This window comes from Colletotrichum gloeosporioides (assembly GCF_011800055.1).
Source record: "Colletotrichum gloeosporioides strain Lc1 chromosome Unknown consensus_37, whole genome shotgun sequence".
NCBI lineage: Eukaryota > Fungi > Ascomycota > Sordariomycetes > Glomerellales > Glomerellaceae > Colletotrichum > Colletotrichum gloeosporioides.
The window spans coordinates 382,993-403,720 of NW_025544682.1; the positions used below are offsets into that span (position 1 = coordinate 382,993).

Sequence of the window (20,728 nt, forward strand, 5' to 3'; positions counted from 1 at the left end):
ACAATACCCGCTTCTTAGCTACGCTGGAAGATCCCATCGAACCAGTTCTGAATCTCTTGTTGGCCGTCATGGCCAACCGAGGTAACGAGTCCGACATATCCATCCGGTCGAAGACCAACCACCGCACCCTTCGTCTCGTCGATGCCGTACTTCTCATACGCTCTCTGCGGCTCCTCATAGAACGTCTTGCCGTCGACGTAAACCTTGTCATAATCCCAGCCAAGCTTGCTGTCGAATGGGTGGTACATCTCATGCACGTCCTTCAACAGCTCAACTTGATCTCGCGGCGCGGTATGCACCAGCAAGACATCCACGATTGAAGGATCCTCGTCCGTCTTGAACTTCATAGATCCGCTATGGGGGTCTGAGCCAGGCGTGAGCTTGATGGTGGGCAACTTTGGGAGGTAGGTGGTGAGCCAGGCACCAAGAGCGTTGACCGTGTCGCGCTGAGCTTGTTGAGAGATGTCACCGCCAAAGACGACGAGCCGGAATCGGCCGTTCGAGGGAAGCTTGTGGTGGAGCTCCCAAAGGCGTGCGTCCGATTGGCGGATGACCTTGTATGAGGGGAAGCGCTGACCCAGCTTGCAGTTCGTGGCGAGGGATTGCGTGCTCTTGGCGGTGCTCTTCTTGAGATCGTTGTCACCTTCAGGATATTCTTCGGGACTCTTCGCAACGAGGACGGTCGGTTGATAGTTGATGCCGACGCCAGTGGTGAACTAGAACGGTGAGCTTGAACCACAAATATCAGAGAGGTAACATACCATCCTGCTAGTGTGGAAAGCCTTCTGGAATTCCTCAGAAGAAACACCCGTCTCATCCATAATGTCCTTCGCCGGTCGACCAGTGAACAGCTTCGAGAACTTGCCATCAAAGGCGATAAGGTCCTTTGCAATCTTCTTGCGCTCAAGCTCATACGACGACAGGATCTCACGGGGGATGATGTTCTTGCAGACAAGACCAATCTTCCAGCCAAGGTTGTAGCTGTCTTGCATGGAAATGTTCATACCCTGGCCAGCCTTTGGAGAGTGAGTGTGAACGGCGTCTGACGTCGTTAGCGGTCGTCTCATGACAGTGGAAATGGGTCGACTGACCTCCGGCGAGGAAAACGCGGTTAAGCTTGCTGAAGTAATCACCCGTTCGTTGGCCGATCTGGTAGGCCGTCCACCTGATGCAGGTTAGCGCTTCATCCACATTGAGGACTGCCAGGAATTACCAATCGCAGTAGTGGTACTCCAGCTTGTATGGGCTGAAGATCTTCTGAGCGGATCTGAAGATGAAATCAGGAGTGATCTGAGACCTGTCGACCCGACCACCGCCTGCAGAGACCTCCTTCAGCTGGATGTACAGTCGTACCATTCGGTTCTCGCGGGGAATAATCATGAGGGCGCCAGAGGTGCTGTGGATCATCGTTCGGAATCTGATATCAGCTGTTAAGTGTTAGCTAAATACAACTCATTCTACTTGCGTCAAACGTACGAAAATCTGTGATAGGTACGATGTCCATAACGCCCCTGCAATGCGTTAGCTTTCAATATTACCCACAGTCTGACAACTAACTCACCAAATAGCATCTGTCGTCTCGCCCTTCATCTCAAAGTCTTTGCCCAGAGTCTTCCTAGTCCACGAGTGGGCGCCATCGCAGCCGACAACATACTTTGCCCTCACAATCTCATCCCTTGCCTCGCGACTCTTTGATTTGGCCAAAATGTCGCCCACATCGTCGTCCGCAAGATTGCTCCTGAAGATGCCATCGCTGAGGTTACTCAGCATCTGTGTTGGCGTCGCCTCCTCCTCGGTCAAGTGCCGCAGCGTGACGGTCACAGGATGCGCATCCGGGTCTTCGGCCTTGCTCTCGTCAATCTCCAGCGATGTGGGAATGACCATGCGCTCTACGCGCAGCGCTTCCTCATCTGAGGCGTACGATTCTCGAATTCCATCGAGGAAGAACTGCTCTATACGGCCCTGGTGAAGAACAGACTCGGTGAAGCGAGAGAGACCTGGAATAGTGTTGACTGCTTGGGCGCTGCGGCAGATTCTTCCATTTTCATCATTATTCCAGAAGCAGACCTCTGCAGGATGTCAGTCTACGAATCGGGACATTTGTATAAGTGACTCACCTAGCATGCGGTTCGCTTCTTTCCAGACGCGCTCTGCGACACCGAAGCTGTCCAAGATCTCGAGAGACCTCACTTGAAAGCTATCACACTAGTTAGATCCAAGCTACATGATGCGCATCAAAGACATCGTACCCATCTGCCTGGCCAGAGTAGATCTTGGCCGTCCGCTTGTCCACGATGCGCGCCTTGACGCCCAGTCTCGCCAACCACAGCGCCAACATCAGCCCGGCAGGGCCAGCCCCGATGATGAGAACATCAACCTCAGACTCTGGCAGCTCCGTCATGTTGGATTAGGGGCAGCTGGAACACCAAGCAGGCAGGAACAATGCAGTGTAGTTGAGCACCTGCACAAAGACCAAGCTTACTTTGAACAAAGAGACAAAGCTCGTCACTCGGGCCGTTTGGAGTCATGTTGGAAAACGGGGAGTCTTAGCTCCCACGAAAGTATGCGTCGTCGGCGTGGCGGGCCGCAGCAAACTGCCGTTTGTTGGGGTAGAGTTTGGGGAAATAAGCGATGAGAAAGCATGACAAAGGGAAGAGGGGCCGAAGTGGAGGGGCAGAATTGGGGAAATTTCCTACTTTGACGACCACGGACGTCATAAGGTGTGGGGTTTGCTGAAGGTAAATTGATGCAGGGACTAGCGTCGATGTGTAATAACGAGACCCTAAGTGGCAGCACGCATGGCAGAAGGCATGGCAGGGCATGCAGGTCGCCAGTCTGGATGGCATTGGCGGATGACTTGGCCGCTTACATAGCGGCGTCTAAGGATTACACCACCATCCTGCGAGTATCCAGGACGCCGCCCTTCGTCCTCAGTCATCCTTCGGATCGGCCCGCTGAGCGGGGATATGTGGTTTTCCCTCGCTAAAGGACCGGCGGATTTATGTATAATTCCGGAAAGTTGCGACGGTCTGCCGAATAGGATGGATGGTAAGACGGCGGTGACCACTAGGAGCTAAGAGTTCGGGAAATACATAACAGTGAGGGCACCATGGACGAGGACAACGACTGAATGCCAACGCGGGAATAATCATGTTGGTCTTCGGAAAACAACCCCAAGAATTTTAATGATTGCGTCTATCGTTAATCTGCACCGCGGCCGAGATCGCGCCGCACTCTCCAGACTCGTGATCCAACAGGGCGTTTCTCATGACCCTGGAGCACTTCGATCCACGGAATGCCGTTGACATCACCAGCCAAGTGAGGGTTCTCGGGCTCCTTATCTGAATCATCACTCTCCGTGTCCTCGTCCATAACCTCCACAGTATCGTCCTTGTCGGCATCATTGCTGCCAAATGACTGGTAGTACAAGTCTTCTGTATAAGCCCAACCAGGCGAGTCGAGCTTTCCGTGTAACAGCACCAGTTGATGACCAGCTTCTTTGGCGGCCATGATACGCTCCAACGGGATTGGCGTCAGCATCTGTAGGACACCCACTTTTGTGTCGATGCCTCGGAGGAGAACAAGACCGAGAGTTTGCGAGTACCGAGGGTCCAAGGTCTGGGCATCGGAATTTGGGATGTATGGAACACCTTCCGGGGTTCTTGATACCAACTCTTCTAACTTTGCAGATGACTCTGCGTCATCTACGTCCATTTCCTCGCCCTTGATGCTCCCTTTCAGACGACCGAATGCCTTGGGGTCTACGGTCTCGACCAGACACATTATGGATCCATTAATGGTTTCCGTCAGCAGCTCGGGCGGCGGCTGATATTCGTAACTAATAACACCAAGTATCCCGCGATTTCTCCCCTTGTAGTTGACCAACAAGGGCGGTGATGTTGTTAGTGGTGTTGGATCCCACATTATCTGGTTCGGCGCCGACCTTCTTGTATGGAAATAGGCCAAAGCCTGCATTGCCCGCAAATGGGCTGCTGTCCTGGATGTGAATTCTGACTGTTGAGAGGGAAGAGTGCTCAAGGTCGCTTTGCAAACCGCCCGAAGGCCCTCGACGCTCTCCTTAGGACCGTCCTCCGACATATAGATGACTTCGGTCGGTTTGAAGCTGGAAGCAAGTTCCGTCAAGAGGTCGAGACCCGTTCCCAGAACCCAGCCAGGTGTGTTGATGATCAAGGGCGAGCCTTTACAAGTGCTTTTATAGTGAGAGTATAGATCCAGAGCGCATTCCAGATACAATTCTGGGTCTGATGCTGGAGAGACAGATGCGATAGAGTGACATCTAATAATGGACACGGCTTGCTCATCTGTTGCAACATGTGTAAATGACGGGCCTAAGTTGGGCTCATTGATCTGGACCAAGGCTATTGTCCCTGCAGGAGTGTACTCTGGCTGCCCTGGGTCCAGGTCGAGGATGGCCACCGAACGAGCGACGCGTCGCTGTCCGGGTGTGGTCAGAAGGCGGTTGCTAAGTATCCGGCCAAACGTCGATTTTCCAGACGATTTCGGACCACAAAGCATAACGCTTAGAGCCGGATCTTGTTTAATCTTTGCGAGACCCGCCAGTTTCTTATTCCATGCAGGAAGGGAGCGCAGATCTTGGATCAGGGCCCGTTTAGGGGCGTCATCGGCAGTGCAGATCTAGTCATGTTAGCATCGCTGCGTAAGAGTCCAGCGCACATGAAACTGACAATCTTGTACGTGTCCACGGCAGCCCGTTTCTTGCTCGACTTGGTCTCTTCTGGTTCGTTCCAAAGACTTCTGAAAAGTGGTGAAAGTCGTTCGAGTTTGCGGAGGCTGGCAGCCTGCGGGTGCGGATGGAGCTCCAGGGTCGTCTCATCGGAGCAGCGAACCACTGGTATGCCGTGGCAATGAGGCGCGTGAACCCATTGAGTGCCGTCTGTTGCCCGTATAGTAGCTCCGGCAACTGTGACTTCGCCGCTAATGACCTTGAGTCCGTAGCTTCCTAGAACCAAGAAGCGCTGGCAAAGTTAGTCGTGGCGCGATGCGTCTGGAAAGGGGGAACTTGCCTCGCTATCTTTCAAAGTCAATTCTAGGACCCCCCCAGCGTGTTTCCGCGAGTTGCTTTTGTTTGGCCTAAAGGTCGAGAATTGCTGAGATATTGGCTTTGCAGGTGCCTCAGCGTCCACGCCGCTAGGAATGTCAGCGAGCATGTTTGGATTTGCGGAATCATCTACATACCTCGAACCATCGCCAGCTTGACCTTTTGGGCTGCCAGACACTGCAACCTGCTGTTGTGAAGGCTCCTCTGCTCTGTCGGCGTTCCCCGTCCTCTTGGGTGGCCTCGTTCTGGCCGGGGATCGCCCAGGGGTGGGAGTGGACGCCTGGGACTCGGGAGCCGGTTCGGACTGCGGAGCTGGAGACAAAGATGGGCTGGCCGCAAGCAGTTGCTGCCTCAGAGCAAAAGCGCTCATTGCTTTATGAGCGTCAGCGGGAGATGGCGTTGAAAGGGTTTTGTGGTGCTGCTTGGCAATACTCACGTCTAGATCCCTCAGAGGTCTCAATCTTGCGTCTCTTTGGGGTGGCCATGATGACTCCAAATGGTTAAACTAAGAAATCACAAAAACACCAATGTCAGTCGACCACTGTGATGGCTCTCTTGTCTACCAGTAGAACGTTGAGGAGGCCTTGTTTAGGTCTTGAGTAGCTCAGTCCCGACCCAGCTGTCTTTCACCGGTAGAGGCAATCACCTGAATTAAAAGGCAAGAGCCCGTAGGGTGAAGGACAGGCAGCCGCACTCGCAGCCCAGCTTTATTTTAGCAATCTATTTTCGCCGACAAAAGGTCAGCTTTCTTTTCTCTTCAACACACTTCGATCTCAACCTTCCCGTCGCAACTCACTCAGATTTTTTGCTCGCCCACCACCAAGCCCAACACACACAGCCAGCACAAGCCACACTCTCAATCGCAACGATGGGTAGAAAATCGGACGGACACCGCAGTGGAAGTTCGCAGCGCAGAGATCGCACGCCCATCAAGCAGGACATCAAGCAGGAGATTGACGATGATGATGGAAAATCCTTTTTGCGCGCCTTCACTCCAGCGCCGCGCAGCTTCTCGCGCTCCCCAAAGGCGTTCGGCAGTGGATCCGGCGCGCCCACCACTCAGGCGCAGGCGCATCGCCCTGCCACTGCTAGGGCCCCGCTGGCCCGTGCCACCCCTACCAGAATTTCTGAAGCCTCTCAAAAAATTCCTGTCGCGCCCAAGTCCAAGTCTCCCATCACGCCCTCGAAAAAGGTCACGTTCGCCCCGCGTCCGATCTTCGAACCCAGCCCTGGCACAATGGCACCGCGCAAGCTCGACGGAGTTCACTCGCTGAACGCGCTGCTCGAGGCAGGCAGCAAGGAACCCGCCCAGGCCAAGGGCAAGTTCACCAAGTCCACCAAGCCCAAGGCCGACAAGAAGTTCGACCCTCGTGCAGACGACTCCGACTCCGAATCGTCCAGCGCCGACAGCGATAGCGATGACGAGCCATCCCCAGGCTTTCTGGCAAGCATCAATGGCCATGTCTCTCCCAAGAAGTCTGCCGACACTCCCCTGAAGAAGGCCAAGCGTGGCAAGGACGATGAGGTTGCCGATAGCGACGTCGAGCGCACCGCCTCGTCCGCGAAGGCCAATGCTACCAAGAAAAAGCCTACGAGACCGGAGAGTTCCTCTGAAGACGAGTCTTCTTCTGCCGAAGCCGAGGAGCAGTCCGACTCGGACTCGGACTCCAGCGACAGCGATAGCGAGTCCAACAAGCAGCCGGCCCAGAAGGCGACCGAGAAGGCGAAGGCGGTTGAGAAGGCGAAGGCGGTAGAGAAGGCCGCCAGCAGCAGCTCCTCCGAGTCGGAGAGCGAGTCTGAGAGCGAAGCCGAGGAGACGAGCAAGCCCGCGGCCAAGCCAGCAGCAAAGCCCGCAGCTAAGCCTGCCGTCAATGGCACCAAGTCGACCAAGGCCGCTTCCACCAGCTCCAGCGAAAGCTCGAGCGAAGAGGAGTCTAGCGACAAGGAGTCCAGCAGTGAAGAGGAATCCAGCTCCGATAAGGACGGCAGCTCTGACTCCGACTCCGACGATGAGGCAGAGGAGCCTGCTGCGGTTGTTACTCAACGCACTGGCAAGGAGCTCAGTGTCCCTGGCTTCGTCGGGAAGGACTTCATCCTCAGAAAGGCTCAGGGCGATGAGGACGGAAAGGACATGGTCGACTTCTTCGCCAAGGCCAAGGTCGATGGCAAGCAGCTCTGGTACTTTACCGCTCCTGCCTCCGTCCCAATCAACGTCATCGAGAAGCTTGAGATCCCTATGGATAAGGTCAAGAAGGGTCAGCCAATCTTCAAGCACAACTCGGAGGACTACACTGTCAATCAGGATGAGGGAAGCACGTCGATCCAGCTGATCATTCCCAACAAGAAGGGAGCCCGCTATGAACCAGGTACGTTAGGACTATTCAGCTCAGTCGAACTTGACTAACAACATGCAGTTCCTCACAAGGTTGACAACGTCCTCCACTTCAAGCGCGTCACGCAGCTGCCCGGCGGCGACCCCCGTGTGAACACGCGCGCCATCGAGCCGAGCACCGTCCGCCCCCAACCCCCGAACCTGACCGCGCGATTCCGTCCCATCGGTGTCACTGACGATACACCCATGGGCAACATCGGAGTGGATGCCTCGTCCGACGAGAGCGACGTCGAGATGACCGCGGCCCCCGCAGTGTCCAGCTCCAAGAAGTCCAAGCAGGCTGCCAAGTCGCAAGACGCCATGGACATTGACGAGCCCACTCCTAAGGTCAAGAAGACCACCAAGAAGGAGAAGAAGTCCAAGACGGCCAGCGAACCCGCCCAAAACTCTCAGTCCACCATCATCGAGGTGCCCAACTCTCAGCCCCTTACCTCCAAGAAGGAGAAGAAGAGCAGCAAGAAGCGACGCGATAGCATCGAGTCGATCTCGAGTGTTGGCTCCAACCCCAAGCCTGAGCCGAAGAAGGCCGCGGCCACCCCCAAGGCGTCGAAGCGCAAGCACTCCTCCGAGGACGACCAGGATTCTGCTTCCGCCCAGCTGGAGCAGGAGACCTTGTCCGCCGAGAAGAAGGCCAAGAAGGCAAAGACAGAGACTGCCATTCTGCCTCCCACCATCCCCAAGGCCGGCTTCTCCTTCTCCAGCCTCGGCAGCCCGGCTCCCACCTCGACTCCTCAGTCGACCAAGTCCAAGAGCTCCAAGAAGACTAAGGAGACCCCTATTCAGCCCCCCAAGCGCCAGTCGATCGTGCCCATTCCCATGCCTGGCGTGAAGATGGCTTCGCCTGCCGCCGCGGAGACGCCCAAGGAGAAGACCAAGCGCAAGTCCAAGTCGGACAAGAAGGAGACGCCAGTTCCCGCGCCCAAGTACTAGAAGGCACCCAAGCCCGGACAGCGTCCCCGGTCCAAGTCCCACTCTGGTCGTTTTCCCCTGTGAATAATGCACATCGGATATTTCAGCAGCGTCAGTCAGCATCCTCTTTTGTCCGGCATTTCCTGGGTATCTTTCTGGGTTTTCGGTGGAAATGGCATGGCCCTATCTGCTCATATCGGCCTCTCACTTGCTTTCTGGGTATTCAGACCTGAATATCCCGCGACTTGCTTATACAGTTGTCAGAGTATATACCTCTTTTTTTCTTGCTTTGGGGCGTTTTAGGTTTCGGAAAAGCAGCAGATGAAGGAGGGAGGTAACGCTCGAGAAGAGCTTTTTGTTAGCTAGGTAGCTTCACAGTCAATGAATGACCCATGATTTAATTGTGGATTGGAGATCTGATGGGTGATGGTGAGCAGACATTTGCAGGGACATGACCACGCCGAGAGCAGTCCGTTGGTAAATGTTTAGAAAAGACCACAAAAACAAACATGGTAACGACCTTGATGGACAAACAACACGGGGATTAAAGACGCCAGACGAACTAAACAGGAACCTGCCGAGAGCGACGACGAGAACGAGAACGATGATCCCCTCATCATTGCTCAGTTCATCCCTTTTTTTTTTTTTGGTCTTTCTACCCCATCGCTCACTCTTCTCAAGATGACACAATTATACCTGCATCCAGGTGCACAAAACCCAAAGCATCAACTGCCGGATATCCGTACCAACAGCAACGCAAACCAACAGCCAAATTTCCATCTTCTCTCTTTTCCCCTTCCCGATCAAGCAAGCACCCCCCGCTGACCTTGATCTTACCTTAGCCTGCCGTACACTCACCGTCTCATCTCCCACCATACCCATCATCGGCACCCGGCACCGCGGTCGTTGGAAATTAGACATCAAAGACCCATGTTCCGCCCCGGTCTCGGGCCGCCGAGAACCATGCCAAGAAATCCCTGTCGGCGCGGGGGGCCAAGCCACACGGTCGGGATTTTGTCATCACCTCTAGTGCGGCTCTTATTCTTACGGCTGTTCATCCTCTGACGGCGGGAAGGCGTCTGTGTGCGATGGGCGTCGGTGTGGCGTGGCTGTGCGGGACTATGGATCGCCCGCATCAAGCCACTGGGAGGGATTACCTGGGGAAATTGTGCCGGATCGACGGCACTCTCTTCAACGTCACTCGATGTGGGAACTTGTGTTTCGAGAATTTGTCTCGAATTAATTTTGATGTCTTCGTCATCATCAACTACTTCAGTAGCGACTGCTCAGATACCTCTACAGGTGGTATACTCTCCTATTGTCTCTGCTCCTTCCGCATTACTTCGGGTCCGGCTCCCAACTGGCCGGACTCCTGATGGCATCTCCCTCGCGGGAGACCATCTCAACATTGAACACATTATATGTACGGGGGTCTATTGTCTCCCAGTTTCCCCATTCCGTGTGCGCCCCAAATCGACTCCTTGGGTCTTCTTCTGCTGGTCGTGACGATGCGGCCGTTACCCTGTCCAAGCCTGTCGAGATGCTTTTCAGTCTCCGGCTGTTCTGTCGTTTACAAAATACCACGATTGCGCCGTTGCTGTGCTGCTGATGCAAATGGTACAGGTAATTCAAAGTGGTATCCGTTTGAATCGTAAAAGTGCTGATGAGAATAGAAAAGAAAAGTGTAAAAAGAGTTGATCGAGTCCTGCGCTACCTGACAGCGATTTCCTTCAGCTGAGGAATCTCGTATCGGTCTGCATTGGGCTTGATCTCGATGCTGAAAATGCTGCGGCCGGATTCTTCGGAAAGTGCGGGGCTTAGGCTGCCGCTGCCCCGACTTGAAGAGCTGTAACTCGAGGTGCTACCAACGGTCCACTCGTCGCTATCGGAGCTGGTACGGCGTTGGAGGTAGCCCATGTTGTACATGCGGCCATATTCCTCGTCCCAAATCTTGGTCTGTTCGCCAATCTCGACGTAGTCGTATTCCCAACGGTTCTTCTTGTCGGCCTGCTGCTGAGGCAGGAATCGGGACTTGGCGTAGTAAAAGATGCCAGCGGAGAGGAGGGATCCGCCAACCAGGTCGACGGCGTAGTGGTGGTTGAGGTACATGGTTGCCCACCAGATCCAGCCAACGTACAGGCAAAAGAGAGGGCGGAAGCGGGGGAAGCAGTAGCTCAGGAAGAGAGCCTCGATAACGGCGTCGGCGGCGTGCAGGGAGGGGAAGGCGCCAAAGGGCACGGGGGCGGTGCTGAAGCTCGTCGTGTACATGTCGATGCCCAGAATGGCGTCAATTCTGGCCAGACCGGCGGGGGAGCCAGACATGCCGTACGCAGCAGGAGCCAGGCCGTGCTCGTTCTCGTACCACGGGGGAGTGCAGGGGAAGACGAGCTGGATTGTAACGCCAAGGACGTTCAGCCAGCCGAAGCACTTGGCGAAGACCGGGAGGGTCTTGGGGGCGGCGAAGAAGAACAGGAAGGCGGCGCAGACGAAGGGGGCACCGAAGTGGCCCAGGCCGTACGGGATCCATGCGAGGATATCGAGAACGGGGTGAGTGTGGGCGGATAGGATGTTGGACAGGTTCGCGCCATAGAGGACGTTCTCGAGGGCGGGAAGGACGCGCACCCAGATGTGGGGACGGTATTTCGCATCAATGAAGCTGTCCCAATTAGCTTCACCCTCGACAAATGCTTCAAGCAACTTACCGGCTACAAAAGAAATAAATGAGGTAGGCCCATATGCTCAATCCAGGAAAGAAGAACTGGCTGGTGAGGGGAACGGTGAGGAGCAAGAGACCACCAGCGACGGCGGCGGTCTTGATCAAGGGCGCTGAGGGCGTGATGCAGAGGGAGAAGACGATGAGGGCGACGAGGACGATGTACTGCAAGTCGAGCAGTCTCCACTTGTGATTCCTCAACTTTGACAGAGTCTCGAGAGGGTTGAGGGACTTTTGCAGAGACACGACATCTTCGGGGCCGCTGGCGCGCTTCTTCTGATTCCTCTTTGCTCGGTTGGATCGGTATCGGTGCGGTATGGGGTTGAGTTTTGCGAAGTTGATGTTGCCGGTCCACAGGGACGGAAGAGTAGGCTTCCCTTGGAGGAAGCTGGCGAAGTCCCGCATGCTGGTTGCTCAGTCGAAGGATGGCGGGAAGTGCGAGGGCGAAGACGGGGGAGGCGGGAGGAAGTAGGTGACTGGGGACCCAAGAGGTGAAGAGGTCTCCCAGGTGTCTGTTCGTGGTTGTCCGACTAAAACCCAAACATCCAGTACGGCTTTTTTCTTAGTGGGCGATGGTTCCTGTGTGGTTTCCCGCTACGTCATGTCCCAACCCAACAGATATCGACGTGTACGTATCCCAAATTCCTTATCCTCTATTCGTGATGAAGAACGTCCGCCGAAGGGAGGGAGCTGTTGAACCAACGGACGGGTAGAGGAAGGTAGACGAGAGGATTTAGAGAGGGAGGGGAGGAAGAGGTCAAAAGAAAATGAGACAGGCGACAAAGTTACTGCGAGTGTGGATGACTGAATTCATATGTACGATGAGGCAGCGGAAGGGACGGGCACGGCGGCAGGGTAAGGCAAAGTAGGTTAAGTGCAAGGCAAAGGACGGAATAGAGCAGACGAGACTTGGGGACTTGGAGGACAGGGCAGGGTCAAGGAGGCCGGCCGAGCAGCGTAGTCTACTCCCCGGGGGTGTGGGTGTTGAGAGAGTTGGGCGTCCAGAGTTGCGTCGAGGTACCAAGACACCAAGAGACGGCGGAGAGGTGACCAAGCCAGACCAAGCCGGCCTACGGAAGCGGCGGGGACCGGGGTGCTTGTCAGAGGCCGAGAGCTTTTGGGTGTGACAGGGGGGACAGGTACTTTGCGCGCGCATGTCGAATGTATCTTTTGTGGGAGGTCACTGGTGCTCTTCCCCTACGCAGCTGACCAAACCCAGAGCCGGGCAGGGGGGGTGGTCCGCTACGGCGCGTGGGAGCGCTGGGACTGGCGGGACGCTGGCGGGATTGGGTGTCGGAATCGAATGAAGATGGAGCTATGATGCTGAGTTGATTCATTCGGGGGGACCCTGAACCTGCCTTTCTTGGCGGGTACATGGCGTCAAACCTTGGGTCGTACCCGTCCTTTTTCCTCTCCCTCTTCTCTGTCCGTCTCTTTCTGCTGTGGCCCGCTCAGCGGTGCGGCTTGCAGTGCATGCTCCACGATCCGTCTCCAACGGCCAGCGCTCAGCAGCCTATGATTCTCGTCTTTGTGAGGCTTTCTGCTGCTGCGAAGGATGGCAAGGCAGATGCCAAGTTCACCGCGCCTTGTCGCGCCTCGCCCTCGCCCTCGTCTCGTTTACTGTATTCAGGAACGCTGCGACAAGGAGTACGTTGCTTTCTGAGCTGTTTCCCCCGATAAAGCGCGCCGGTTTGCTGGATCTCACCGGCGATCTTTCGGGACCTCAGTCAGAGACGGACGGCATCATGACTGACTGAGTGGCTGCAGCATGGAGTCTCGTGTGTCTTTTGTCCGTGTCTGACAGCGACAGCTTGTGACTTTTGGGGGCCGGAGCTGCCTGCAACCACCTGCACACTCACCTGCGAAAAGGCGAAAAGTCGCACACGACACTCACATCGAGGTCAGAGACGCAGGCCCAGGACGCTCGGATGCTGCGGGTCGGGTACAGGTACTTGGACAGGTTCTTGATCCAAAAGGCGGGGCTAGAAGGTACTTGCTTAGTGAATCACGGACGCACGGGCTTATTGGAAAGAAACAGCAGCCAGAGGGCAGGGATGCTCTATGCACTGATCGGAAGGCGCGTATCCACCCCGTTCCTCCCCTTCCTCTGCTCTGCGGCCTGCCCAACCCAACCCGCCTTACGTGATGATGCGACTTTGCAGGAAGCCACGGCCAGGACCGACGAGTCCGCCCCGGTCAAAGGAATCTTGGTGACGCCGGGACGGAGTCATGATCCATTTTTTCCCAGAGATTTTTTTTTTCTCACTGTCTCTCTCCCGACCAATATCCCACGGCGTATCGCGTGTTGTATTGTCGCGCACAACCTTTTACGCTACGGAACATCTCCGTTGTGGATCGCATCGGTTGATCTAGAAGCTGCAGATGCTTCCTAGCAGACGACGTTGAAATTGCGCTTTTTGCTTGTTTGCACTTGTTTTACTAAGGTATGTACCCGCATCGATGGGTTCGTCTTTTGTCTGTCTTTTCTTTCACTTACCGTCGCAGAATCTAACAGGCCGACCAGCTTCGTCTCGTCCGTCGCCAAACCCGCAAAGTCCACCCCCGGCCCCAGTCCATCCATCGGTCACCATCGGCCATCGGAGTTTGCTGTGCACCTAAATTACGCCCACACGACACACGGGATGGCTGTCGCGTGCTGATGATGATGGCCGGTCTGGTCTGGTCTACAGGGCTGACCACCGACACCCAATTGACCCAAACCCCCTGTTCCCAACAATCTTGTTTGACATCCCCGGTCAATACGTCGCACTCTCAGCAACTGAAGAAGAAAGAAATCACACTGACGTCTCTTCCTTTGCGGCCCCTGAAATAAAATCATTTCGGTGAAACAGCTGCCACTCACCCGATTCTAAGATTATCGTCGTCCTCAACTCGTCAGCCTCCGTCGTCCGCCGTCCCGTCGCTGTTGCTGTACCGAACAAACAACCTGGACAATACTCTGCGCTGGGACTGGACTGCGGACTGCGGATTACGCTGCGTCAACCGCGAGGCTGGCTGTCCACTTGCCGGCGCCGGTACGACGACGGGTCGACGGAAGCGGGTGATCATGGAAACATTCGGGAATTAGGCCTGCTGTGGACGCGAATCTCGCTTTCGGGCCCCAATCGAATCGCTGCCCTCGCGGAGTCATTGGGTCAACTCAGCAGCGCCATCGTGGAGTCAGTCACAAGAAAAACTTGTACGATGCAAATGGTCGGGCAGCCCGTTGCGATGTGCTCTTGGGTGGCCTGACGAGAGGCGTTACAGACCGTCACTGTCAAAATGGGGCTTGAAGTCAGTGGCTTGCAATGGCTCCAAGCCCAGCCGCCCTAGAAGCACACTTCCAAGCCAGAGCCAACGCCAACGCCAGCGTGAAAGCCAGTGCTGCAGTGCCGGTACACTTATCTAATCGATCGTCCGCCGTCACCGGCACCGAGGCTCAAGTGCGGACGGCTCCTGGACTCCGGTCCGACCGACAGTCAGCAAGGCTTGAAGGGTGGCAGAAAAACACTCTTTTGTTGTTGCTAGCCCCGTTCACGCGGCTTGCCGGCATCATCGAGGCTCTGTGAGGTGGCATCACCCTTGATGATTCAACAAGCGCGACAGAGAATGCCATCTCAACAACAGGTCATGATGCAATAACATCTGTCAAGTCTATCAACAACAACAAGCGCCACAGCCTCTCTTACCGCCTTGCGTGTTGCAGTTTGCAGCGGTCAGTCGGCGGGACTCCCAGACTTTCCTGCGGTGCGGTACGTGTATTCGCGCGAGGATGGATTAGAGGGAGCCAACTGGCAGTCAAACTGGATACGCCGTATGCGAAATGATTGGGACTGCGGTGACGACGACTCTTTGTCTTAGCGCCCACCAGGGGACAGACCAGTCGCAGCCCGCCGCAAGTGTCCGCGTGTTCGCCCACCAAAATACTCCTTAGCCGGCGAATGCGAGCAAAAGCGAGGCAAGCCACTGGCCGCTGGCGATTTAGTTGCCCACTGCAGCCAGCTCGCTCCAGCTGTGTACCCGTAGGCTGTAGCTGGGTGGCTGCTGCAGCCTGCAGGGCCCTAAACTCGGATCGCTCGGCGTCTGAAGTACCGGTACCTCGACCACCTCGGGCGAGCCCTTCCAGCCCCACTACGAGCTGCCGGTTGACTTCATCTCCTTTTTTTCGCGTCTCCACCTGGCGGACGATGTTCCTGGACCCAGGTGCAGGCTCCCAACCTCGCCCGAGCTCGACCATCGACCCAATCCATCCATCGCATGTTTGGTTCCCCACTGTCGTCATAAATTTTCCACCTAATTTTCAGGCCTTTTTTTCTTCTTTCTCCCAGTCCCGCTTGTCCGCTTGCGGAGGGAAAAATTGTTTTTTCGCTTAATCCCGGGGTCCAGTTGTTTCCCGCGCGACCGCCCTCCGCCCAACCACGAACGTCTGGACGCCGCTGTCCGCTCTTGTCGGTGTCGGCCAAGAAGCCTGCTCCGTTTTCCCGTTGGCCGACTCTACGCCCATCTCCCGCCGGGCGACAAGCTCAATCTCGCTTTGTGCGTATACGCGAGGTGCAGATACGCGGATACGCAGTTGTACGCTCTTCACCACCCAATAAGGTGCCATGTTCTCGACCGTGGTGGTCTCAAAGCCGACCGACAGACGAGACGGGTACACGGACGACACGGTCGTCAACTGATGGGACGATAGGCACCATCACGTTGACGGTTGATGGGAATGCGGCCGGTGCACTGCACATGCAACAACGAGGGTTGACTGCAGCGAAACACTCTGCGCCTGAGGTCCTGCGGCCACGACAGAAGGGCAGCAGCATCTAGACTAAATTGAGGAAACCCCTCCAACGTCTTCATCGCCAATGTTACCCCTTCATACCGCGACAGAATCAGATTCCCAAACTCTCGTGATATCGCATCCTTCTCGCATCACTTTTCGCATGCCGCGCCAACCCCCCAAACGGCCCCTGCTTAGGGGTCGTCTCTCCCCCGCTAACTTGCATGCCCGCCAATCGAAAAGACGCCGTTGCACTCAGTACATCCGCGGCACACACCGAATGCGAAACAGAGACTGACTGCCCCTCGATGCAAGATGCGAATTGTCGAGCTTGGGCCGCGCCTAGCCCGACTCGGTGCGCGGAGAACATCAGATAAGCATGTGGGATGTGGTTGCGATGGTTACCATCTCGGTCATGCGTGCGACAGGTACATTCTGGCTCGGCGGAGTCGAGGATTGATTACCTATATTACCTGCTTACACAGCAAGTCAGACGACCGGCGGGCGGATGCAGCAGCGCTCGCAGAAGCAACGCCGTGTGATTTGTGAGCAGACAGTCGAGCGGTATCGCGGACTTTGACCATGCCGAGCCCGACGACTTGCTGTGCGCCACATGGACCGAAAGGACGCTCTCCCTGGCTTTTGGGTCTTGGCATTGCTGCAAGCCACACAAATTAGGGATTTCCTCTCGACACCTCTTCGCCGCGCGCGCCTTTGGCAGTCGCCGGCTAGCAGCCACTCACAACCCACCAACGTCTGATACATGGGCTGTTGTTCCCTGCCGCAAGTCTGGAAAGAGTCACCATCATGGATCACCCATCGACAGGACGGCGACCATTGAACAAGACGAAATACCCGTTGAGAGCTTCGGCAGGCATGACATTTTTAAAGTCTCCACTCGCAGCGAAGATCAACGAAGCGTCTTGACTAGAGACATCGTCAATGTCCGTGGTCGCCGATAGACAGGACAGGCGCCCACCCGCCTGTTGCAACCATTGCCATCATCACCATTCTCGCGATTGATCCAGAGCTCATTCGCACTAACCAACGGCTCTCTTCCAAATACACTCGCATGGCCTGCAGGCCCTGCCCGTCACCGTATCATCTTGTCTCACCGCTCAACCCAAATACAGCAGTTGTCTGTGCAGATCCAACTGAGAGAGGCCGGTAGTACTCATCGTCATTGCGAAGGTCCAGCGCACTTGGCGGGCTTGGCAGTTTGACACCGTTTTGCCGCACATTACAGAATACACACACCGAACATGGCAGCCGGTCACGCTCGCGCGTACTCGCGTAACTTGAAGGTGACAGGGGCCTCGGCGGAAGTGTTTGCAGCAACCTCAGCCAGTGTCGTGCGTCGGGTGTGCGTTGGTCCCCGCTGATCTGAGCCAACGTGCCAACCCGGCAGCACACGAGATGGGAGACTGATTGAGCACTTGAGAAATCTGCCCCCTGTGGTATTTCACTTCAGCATCCACTTCGCCCAGAGCGTTTGCGGCTGCAATCGAGATTGTGAGCTTGCAAAACTAAGATTTGATGGAACGAGTCCGACATGCCATGTTGAGCGGACATTTTCCACTCCCTCTCCTCCCGAAGTGCCCCATTTTCCACCTCGGAACCTTGGGAGCGGGACCTGGGTTGGCGAGGCTCCCCGAAATGAGCCTCTCCTTTTTGCTGGAATCCTTCCAATTTTTTCACCGGGCCCTCGGGTCCGCCATCGACTGGAGCCTCCTCTTCGGCTGCGAGTTTGGGCAACCCTGTCTTGGATGATGGATCAACAAAAAAGAGTGTGAAAACACGCGTAGCCGCCGTCGCGCACAACCTCCGAGTGATCCGGGTGCCAAGACCCGCCAGTGACTCCGTGATACCGCAGCCGCTATAGGTGTTCCGTAGGTACCTTGGTTGGTCTGCCCACGAGAGAGATTCAGTCCCTCTCGGTCGGTGAGAATAAGCTTACACTCACGAGTCGCCATCTCAGCCCAGTGATTAGCGACCCTCCTGCCGTCTCTCATGGCCCGGCTATTCGCTGCTGTCGTCTCACATCATCCATGCGTCTCGCACGTTCCCATAGCGAGTCCATCCGGCCAACCAAGCGGGATGCTGCTCGTGAAATGTGACATTCTCATGCAAAACACAATTTGCCATGCTCACGGTCCTTTGCCTTTGATTGTGGCATGAACCAGACAGCGACGTGGCTCCTGTGGCCGAACTGCCGCCCAGGGTTTCTCTTTCCCAAGCGGCTCTTATTGGTTTCCATGCGCATGAAGCTGTGACAACCCTTCCTGGCCATTTGGGTTGTCTACCGCAGTGGTGTCTGCCTCGCGACTGGCATGTGCCTGCCGTGCGCGCGAGAGACACTTGCCAGGATGGGAGGGGGCACGATGGTTCACCGCACGACAGGATCAGCCCCGTTCCAGAGTGTGGTTCGACGGGCCTCAACGCCAGAGATGGGAGTCGTCCGAGGTTGCGCGAATACCTTATTTCCGACTCAGCCGCCTGTTCGTCCCCCTGAGTCGGTACTTTCTACCACACTCCCACCCGGGCCCGTGCCGGCATTCGGCGTTAGACGGAGCCGACTTGCTGTAGTAATCACGGGCTAGTCTCGCGGAAAGACCGGCCGAACAAAGGAAGCCCAGGTCCTCGGTGGCCTGCAACAGCACCGAGATTCCACCGCTAAGCTCTTTCTGTAATGCCTTCGGCGCCGTAATGGAGTTTTGCTTACTGTCGTCCTCGACGTCAAGAAGGTTCATGGACGGCATTCATCAGTCTTGGCAGCCAAAGCAACATGGCCTTTCCATGTTTCCACCTGCCCCCCCCCCCTCCTCGACCTCTCTACATTGGACAAAGTGTTTCAAGTCACCCGAACGGGAGCATCCGGTCGGGCACGTTCTGTCCTCATTGGAAGGGGACCTGAGCTGAACACCCGCTGATCACTTCTGGCTATGGACCTGCCTCGTGGGAGATCCTTGGTGAAGGGGGCGCGCACGCATAATGACTCTGCAGCAGAAAGTATGTTTTGCCCGTGCTGTCATACCTGTCTTGGCGGGAGGTTTAATCCTCTGGCCAGGGCCTGGATATGGTTTACTCAACGTCTGGAAGTTCAGAGCAATTTTTTTAATTTCTTGTTCTGCTGTTTTATTTATACATTTGCCTTTGTTCTGTAATGTTCTGGAGACTGGCGAGAGAGTTCATCCACGTTGGAGTGGTGGGAGAGATGGCCACACCTTCCATCTTCTTATATATTGCCCCCTCGGGATACACGGCACGACCTCTGTGGAATGATGTGTGATTTAAGCTATTAGAGCTCTGGTGAAAAGCGTAAAGCTCAATGCTCTGCGTGCTTCAGCAATTCTCTGGGGAACGGGCTCTACTTTGAGTCTAAAGAGAGGGAAGCTTGGCCATTTAGCAGGCCCGCTTGGCTACTTGGACTCCTTGGCGCCAATGCTGTAGTTGAGATGAAGAACGTCTACCCGCCGTACCCGCCTGGCGTGAGGCTGTTCGCATGACAGTAGTCTCCTTCTGGGGGAGGCAAAACCACAGAGGACAAGACGGTGGTTGGCGGGTTCGATCACGCGGGGGTGGGAAGCTGTGACCATGTAGCCAGATGGCATGAACTGCTATGATGTTTCTAGCCGACGGCGATGGAAGTTTGACAGAGCTCTGCGTGCTAGTTGGTCCTTGTTGTTGGTCGGGAAGGGTGTCCGGGGAGTCTTCTCCGTTGGTGGGAGAGGGGGGCGAATGGCGAATGGCGATTTTGGAGATGGAATTTCGAGGAATTGGGTATTATAGCTTGGGAGGGATGAGCTTAGCTGAGCTGATTTCCTTCTTTGGTCGTTGGTGGAACACGTGCCTAGGGAGGCGACTTGGTTTGCCAAGACCGTCTTCGTGATGCCGGGCAATGCTAATGCAATCTTGCTCGTCTCTGAAGCTGTCTGAGGTTTGTGAAGCCTTCGTGAGTATTTTTCTTGGGCAAACTTGGTCGATAGCGGTCCTGAGACTGCATTGTTGTAGAAGAGATGACCTGAGGCAAAACTTGATCCGGGGTCGCAGGAGTGAAATGAAGATGGGAGGCGATCTGAAGCTGGCATTGAGGCGGTATACATCCCGCCACGGACACTGGCAATATTACCCAAAAGAGATGTTCCCAATCACGACAGTCTTCACTTTGCCGCCTCGCACAGATGGCCAAATCTCCAAATCGCCATTCCGAGCCATCAGAAACTCCCCAAACGGCATCTCGAAATACCGCATAAACCCACGCCACGTCCGTGTCGTCTCTGGCACAAGCTTTCAAACAGTTCTGAACATTGCAAGAGCCAAATCCCACTCAAGCTTGAGCCTCTGAGCGGTCCCACGAGCCTCAGTGTATCACTAATTCAGGAACCCCTCAGGGCCCGCGCCGCATTTGCCGGATCAGGATTTACGAAGGTGGTTGTACGGCATGGCTGCAGGTCGGTCGCGCGCGTGACCGGTCGGGGGACCCAATCATCGGGGCCGCGGTGGAGAAGAAAGTCTCCGGAGCGGTGGTGATGTTACGTCGCCGGGACGCGGGTCTGCGGCGCGGATGCGGGCCGGGGGGTGTGTGAAACCGCGTGATGAGGCTTTTTCTCCCGAACGGTAGATCTTTCAGGGGATGGAACATCAGGTGGTGAGAGTCTATCTTTTTGGATCAGGTACGGTGCGGTCGACCTGCCTGATGGAGTTAGGATGTTGAATGAGGCTGTTCAGAGGTATCTTGGTTATTGCTTGGGATTGATATAAATGTGTTTGTGACAGTCATGATGAATGAAATGTTGAAAGCTGTTTTCCCTCAATTGACCCCCTTGATTCTGAAGTAAGTTTAGAAAAGAGGAAAGGTACAAA

At 55.6% G+C, this 20,728-nt stretch overlaps 4 protein-coding genes across 4 annotated transcripts; 1 reads left to right on the forward strand and 3 right to left on the reverse strand.

The window, feature by feature from the left end:
• Positions 1 to 14: 14 nt before the first annotated feature.
• On the reverse strand, positions 15 to 2,401 carry GCG54_00004408 (Phenol hydroxylase; the record flags this gene model as incomplete). Its single annotated transcript, XM_045404457.1, has 8 exons — positions 15 to 716; positions 762 to 1,042; positions 1,092 to 1,165; positions 1,214 to 1,427; positions 1,477 to 1,511; positions 1,562 to 2,069; positions 2,118 to 2,197; positions 2,250 to 2,401. 8 exons carry the CDS (start codon positions 2,399 to 2,401, stop codon positions 15 to 17), a joined length of 2,046 nt encoding a protein of 681 aa, XP_045265241.1.
• Positions 2,402 to 3,201: 800 nt separating this feature from the next.
• On the reverse strand, positions 3,202 to 5,565 carry GCG54_00004409 (Polynucleotide 5'-hydroxyl-kinase GRC3; the record flags this gene model as incomplete). The annotated part of the gene is made up of 4 exons (XM_045404458.1): positions 3,202 to 4,656; positions 4,707 to 4,997; positions 5,076 to 5,452; positions 5,517 to 5,565. 4 exons carry the CDS (start codon positions 5,563 to 5,565, stop codon positions 3,202 to 3,204), a joined length of 2,172 nt encoding a protein of 723 aa, XP_045265242.1.
• A 383-nt stretch (positions 5,566 to 5,948) lies between these two features.
• GCG54_00004410 (uncharacterized protein) lies at positions 5,949 to 8,402 on the forward strand (the record flags this gene model as incomplete). Its single annotated transcript, XM_045404459.1, has 2 exons — positions 5,949 to 7,446; positions 7,495 to 8,402. The coding sequence occupies 2 exons, from the start codon at positions 5,949 to 5,951 to the stop codon at positions 8,400 to 8,402; spliced, it is 2,406 nt and encodes an 801-aa protein (XP_045265243.1).
• A 1,689-nt stretch (positions 8,403 to 10,091) lies between these two features.
• Positions 10,092 to 11,499, reverse strand: GCG54_00004411 (Inositol phosphorylceramide synthase catalytic subunit aur1; the record flags this gene model as incomplete). Its single annotated transcript, XM_045404460.1, has 2 exons — positions 10,092 to 11,037; positions 11,084 to 11,499. The coding sequence occupies 2 exons, from the start codon at positions 11,497 to 11,499 to the stop codon at positions 10,092 to 10,094; spliced, it is 1,362 nt and encodes a 453-aa protein (XP_045265244.1).
• Positions 11,500 to 20,728: the final 9,229 nt, after the last annotated feature.